The 6,177-nt window shown below is 39.7% G+C and overlaps 1 protein-coding gene across 1 annotated transcript in view; it reads right to left on the minus strand.

Annotated features, from left to right (window-relative positions):
* The window catches only part of LOC111650507 (acylphosphatase-2-like), a 5,854-nt gene extending 4,026 nt beyond the window's left edge, over nt 1–1,828 (minus strand). Inside the window, exons 1-3 of the mRNA XM_023400406.2 lie at nt 1,669–1,828; nt 1,319–1,335; nt 434–543 (exon numbers count right to left, since the gene is read on the minus strand). Of these exons, the coding sequence (XP_023256174.1) occupies nt 434–543; nt 1,319–1,335; nt 1,669–1,738 (197 nt within the window). The 5' untranslated portion in view covers nt 1,739–1,828. The remainder of the gene's footprint in view (nt 1–433; nt 544–1,318; nt 1,336–1,668) is intronic.
* Between the last annotated feature and the right edge of the window lie 4,349 nt (nt 1,829–6,177).

Genomic DNA, 6,177 nt, shown 5'->3' on the forward strand with positions numbered 1-6,177 from the left:
TGTGTTGTGTTGTGTTGTGTGGTGTGTGTTGTGTTGTGTTGTGTGTTGTGTTGTGTGTTGTGTTGTGTTGTGTGGTGTGTGTTGTGTTGTGTTGTGTGTTGTGTTGTGTTGTGTGTTGTGTTGTGTGGTGTGTGTTGTGTGTGGTGTGTTGTGTTGTGTGTTGTGTTGTGTGTGGTGTGTTGTGTTGTGTGTTGTGTTGTGTGTTGTGTTGTGTGTTGTGTGTTGTGTGTTGTGTGCTGTGTTGTGTGGTGTGTGTTGTGTTGTGTTGTGTTGTGTGGTGTGTGTTGTGTTGTGTTGTGTTGTGTGTTGTGTGTTGTGTTGTGTTGTGTGTTGTGTTGTGTTGTGTGTTGTGTGTTGTGTTGTGTGGTGTGTGTTGTGTTGTGTTGTGTGTTGTGTGTTGTGTTGTGTGTTGTGTGTTAAAGTGTGTACTCACATCTCCTCCACCATGCCTGCAGGACCCTGGACTTGTCCCACCACCGTCCCGCTGCAGGTGTTCTTCACCCAGCCGACGAGGCCGAGGCGCAGCCCCTCCTTCTCTGTGAACTGGAGAGAGAGAGAGAGGTTCACAGTGAAGCGTCTTCGCTGCCTCGAAAGGCGCTAAAGAAAGTTATTATCATTATTATTAATATTTACTACTGGGACAATAAAGTTTTAATTAAGTCACTTTGAGGAGGAGAAACATTTTAAATTCAATTTGTGAATCAAATTATTTTTCTCTTTTGTTAAACTGTATTTTTAATAGATTTTAAATTTCGTTATTTATTTACAAATTCATGAATATATTTTAAAATAATGTTCTTACTTTAATTTGAACAATTTATGATTGGATTAATATTTCATTAAGATTGGACTCATTAAATATGGATGAATATTTTAGATATTAAATAATGAATTACTTTGTCATTTTGTCATTTTATCTATAGATTTATTACTTTATTACTGTGACACTTGTGATCTGGATGATCAATGATCCATCATGTTACTGTGATCTCTTAATATTAAGAGACATATTCATCATCATCAAACATTTCCTGCTGTGACTTCGTGTCACGTCAATAAAAATCTTCACTTTAGAGAAACACGATAGAAAAACAAACATTTTTATCATTTATAATGAAATAATTTGACATTTTGACACGAGAACATCGTTAAAGAAAAAGTCATGTGAGACTTTCACACAGTCCTCGGTCCCTGAAGGCCTCAGGTTGCATTTAAAGGTTAATGGCGTCTTTCCAAAACATCCAAGTGAAGTGTATTTTTCTGGAGGTAATGATGATGATGATGATGATGATGAAGATGAGAACAAACAGGAACTCACCATTCTGAAACAGACTCCTGTCAAAACAAGAAGAGAGACAGATTGGTGAGAGAAGCTGCAGAGCTTCACAACAACACTTTGTTTTTATCCCTTAATGAGATTAAACATCAAAACAGTTTTTATCTTTTCTTTATTGCCACTGACTGAAACAAACAGCTGACGACACGTTCAGGTGAATCTGTAATAATCTGCCTTCAGGCTGCAGGAAGCGACAGAGCGGCGAGCTCCTGCTGCTGCAGCTCGTTCCTAAATTAAGCAGCGGATCAGTTTACAGCCTCGACCCGTTTACAGCAGAGGAGGAGGAGGAGGAGGAGGAGGAGGAGGAAGAGAGGGGAGACAAACATACAGACCCTGAACGTGACCGAAGATCTCAAAGTCCACTGACACCAGTTCACCTCCTGCTGCTTCACCTGCAGACATCCTGAGGAAGAAGAGAGTCTGAGGCTTTAACAGAGGAGGAGGAGGAGGAGGGTGAAGAACGAGTCTCTCTCTCTCTCTCTCTCTCTCTCTTCACCACTCTGCACCAACATGGTCGCTTCTGCCTCCAGATTTTTTAAAGGAAAATCTCACCAGTTAAACGAGACGTCCAGTCTGTGCTGATGGTCTTTGTAGTCCATTAAAACTACATTTCCATTCACAGACATTAGTGTTCTCTTGGTTAACACAGCCTACATGTACCAGCATGCATCACAGGTTCCACAGGTTTTTTAAATCGAAGGGTTTAATGTTTTTACCTTATTAATACTTGATCACCTTAAGTGCTGGTTTTACAGTCTCATTTGGTTTTAAAACTAAAAACTTCTGATTATTGGTTTTTACAGAAAATTTAGGAAGAAAATAAAATAAATCAAAATAAATTAGAGCTGCAATATTTGGACGATTGACAGGAAATTAATCCAACTATTTTGATTGTTGAATAAATTGTTTCAGTCATTTTCTGAGCAAAAATCAAATGAATTATTAGGCTGCAGCTTCTCACGTGTGAAGATTTGCTGCTTTTTCTTGGTCGCACAGTAACTGAAGCTGTTTGTCTCTGTCACATTGAGCATGTGGGGAATTCTGTTTTTTGACATTTTATGGACAAAACTGCAGATTAATATGAATCTGAAAATATTCTGCAGGTGAATCAACATAAAGAAATCGCTGGTCGCAGCTGTAAAATAAACTACACAGGAAAACAAGACTGAAGTAAAATGGTTATTGTGGTTTATTGTGATTAATGTGTAAAAAGTGAATCAGCTGTGTGTGTGTGTGTGTGTGTGTGTGTGTATGTGTGTGTGTGTGTGTGTGTGTGTGTGTGTGTGTGTGTGTGAGCAGGGAGAAACGACGAGACACACCTGAGGAAAGTAATTTCAAAATAAAACAGGAAATAACACAGAGTTTAGAAAGCCACAAAGCGGCAGGTCATGACGTGAAGGTGTCACATGCTGTGGTGTTTGAGTGTCCCACGTTTTCTTTCTTGAGTTACTGTGACTGAACAATAAATTCATTTTACTTAATTAATTGATAATAAAAAAATAATGGTCCAAAGTTTCAGAATCACAGACAATATTTGGGCAGATTGAAGCTGCTGGAGCTGAGACCTCAGATCAGTAACGAAGTAAAAATATTTTATATGTTCATATATTTACAGCAGGTAAAAGTCAGGATCATGTTCAGTTTATGAACTGTCCACTAGAGGTCAGTCACACCTCACTGAATCCAGCAGCTCTGTTGTCTCACACACATACTTACTGTGTATTACTGTGTGTGTGTGTGTGTGTGTGTGTGTGTGTGTGTGTGTGTGTGTGTGTGTGTGTGTGTGTGTGAGTGAGTACGAGACCACTGGAGGACATTTTTCTGGAAAGAGGACGTTTTTCTAAAAGACAGTTTTTCAACAGGAGGACATTTTGAAAAACGAATAATTGAATTGAATGAAATCTCTGGACAGTGTGGACGTGTCCTCCGGTCCTCAGCTGTCCAAGGGTCCAGATTTGTTTTCAGGGTCAAGTTCAGAACCGGGTTTAGTTTGTGTTCTGGGGGAACCGGTTCAGTCACAGGTGCATGTGTGTGTGTGTGTGTGTGTGTGTGTGTGTGTGTGTGTGTGTGTGGATAAACTGTACATACAGTACGAGGTTTATGTGTCCAGAACATCTAGGAAAATATAAAGTGATTAGACCGTCACGTCGCTCTTTAAGCCGCAGAACACACTGTAATGAGAGAGAGAGAGAGAGAGAGAGAGAGAGAGAGAGAGAGAGAGAGAGAGAGAGAGAGAGAGAGAGCATATTCAACATTTAGGGCAAACACACACAGACCGTTACCCCCCCCTCCTCCTCCCTCCCTCCCTCTCCAAACCATTTGGAGCATGAGCAAACACGCACACACCCACAGATTAAAACACTTACATTAGTGTGTGTGTGTGTGTGTGTGTGTGTGTGTGTGAAAACAAACACCAGGAGCTGATGAGGTTGTAAATCCAACACGTTGCTCATGCTCACGCTGCAACCCTGTGTCGCATGTTTTTAGCATCAAGCTGCACGAACATGAACGAAACCTGCAAACACTCTGCACCGACATGAGCTCACTGCACACCACAAATATCTTTTCTACTGGTGTTTTTACATTTACTCACTTTGATTTTAAGAAACTCACAAGTGAAGAACATCAGCGAAGCTTCAGTGCAGCAGGAAACCTTGAAGTATCTGTTAAAGGAGCTAATTGCTATCGCTACATAGCTAACATTAGCATTAGCAGCTGTTTACTTACCGGTCTTGCCTAGAGCTTCAACCAGCGTTGCGTTTAGAAGACAAGAGGTTATAATACGTCCTCCGAGCAGCTACTTCTGGACGCTACAGTGACTCGGTATCGGAAAGTGACAGCTGGACTGGCGCTAGCTGATTAGCATGCTAACTTCAGTAGAAGAAAAGACGTGATAGACTGTGTTTGTATTTTACTGTATTTTATTGTTTTTAACTCAGCTGCTATGACGTTTTAATTTCCTTCCAGAGTTTAAAAAAGTAATCTATCTATCTATCTATCTATCTATCTATCTATCTATCATCTATCTATCTATCTATTTATCTATCTATCTATCTATCTATCTATCTATCGATCTCACGTTTCTTCTAAACTGATAAAAGGCTGTTAATGCTAAAGTTAGCTATGTAGCAATAGCAAAACTGCTGTCATAATGACCCGCTGCACGGACGACACGTGGGCTTGTTTTCTACAGGAGGACGGCGTGTGTCTCTAACAATAACGACCGCCAAATCAGACGTCTTTGAGACGTGTTGCCATAGAAACGACAGACACTGTTTATAAATCGATGTATTTGGATATAAGACGTGTCACACGCTGATGTTGTTGTCAGCAGCTGAGTAAATGCTTTATTCAGTTCAACGGTTCAGACTCAGAGATTCATAGAAAACAACCGACAGAACGACTCGTCAGCCTCAATCCTGAAGGACGCTGATCCCAACAGGAGCCAGGAGGTCAGAACGTACTGGAACATCAAGTACATACAGCACGCCTCAACACACACACACACACACACACACACACACACACACACACACACACACTTGGACAGATCTAGGCTAACTGTTTCTTCCTGTTTCCAGTCTTTCAGCTGCAGAAGTCCGACTGGCTGCAGCTTCATATTTACAGTACAGATACAGTGATGAGAGTCACTTCAAAATAAAAGAGGAAATAGCAACAAAACAATGATTAATATACATACGATTTAATTTTGAAATAATAAATTAGCACTGGACTAATTAGCATTGAACAAAGTAGCATGTTGCACAGATACAGTGTGAGAGTGGCGTCAGTGTTTATGGACCCAGACTTCAAAATAAAAGAGGAAATGGCAACAAAATGATAATTATTATACATGATTTAATTTTGAAATGATTAATTAGCATTGGATGAAGTGTGTTTGCTCAGGTGAATATGATTTATTGGTGCAGAAGCCGATCAATAACAGATTACTTCTTGTTTTCATCCTGATTATCATTATTATATATTATTACATTATTATTGTATCATATTATATATAATTATTATTATACTGTCTATATATATATGTGTGTATGTATAAATAAATGTGAATATATAACATTCTGGTATTATAACAACCTTTATAACATTTCTGCTAATACCACAATATTACTATATATAATTATTATTATTATTATTATTATTATCTATTAATTAACTATTATCTACTATCATGTACACACACACCCTTTAAATCTAATTTAACACACACTGTTTTCTACGTCACTTTCTTTTTTCTCACCAATAAAAACAAAACAAACATGGTTGATAATATCAGTGTCAGCTGTGACGGTTCTGGTCGAGGGACCGTCCACACAGCTCATTACCTCTGATCATCACCTTTAGAGTCGTGTTACTGTCGTGCACCACCACCGGCCTGAACGCCAGTATACACCGCCCTAACTCACCACAGAGAAACCGGAGGCGGAGGTTTCTCTCGCTCCAGCTCTCTCTCTCTCTCTCTCTCTCTCTCTCTCTCTCTCTCTCTCTCTCTCTCTCTCTCTCTCTCTCTGCCAGGGGCCGGTGTTGTGCTGACAGCTGGGGACTCTGACATGAAGCCAAGATGATCGCTCCTGTAGAAATATTTACTCTACACAACCACAACACACAACACACACTCGGGCAGCCACCTCCCCCGCAGAGCTACACACTCACAAATGCTGAGCATATGTATCTGCACACACACACACACACACACACACACACACACACACACAAATACAACACAAAATACAAAAATCAATGATTAAAATTAGTTAAAGGAAAAGTTCTCAGTGTTAAAACAGCAGCAGGTTCTCTTTTATTTTAACTACTTTATTGAA

Source organism: Seriola lalandi, unplaced genomic scaffold (genome assembly GCF_002814215.2).
Source record: "Seriola lalandi dorsalis isolate HSWRI2012SDOR001 ecotype SW California unplaced genomic scaffold, Sedor1 jcf7180002052348, whole genome shotgun sequence".
In the NCBI taxonomy this organism is placed as follows: Eukaryota; Metazoa; Chordata; class Actinopteri; order Carangiformes; family Carangidae; genus Seriola; species Seriola lalandi.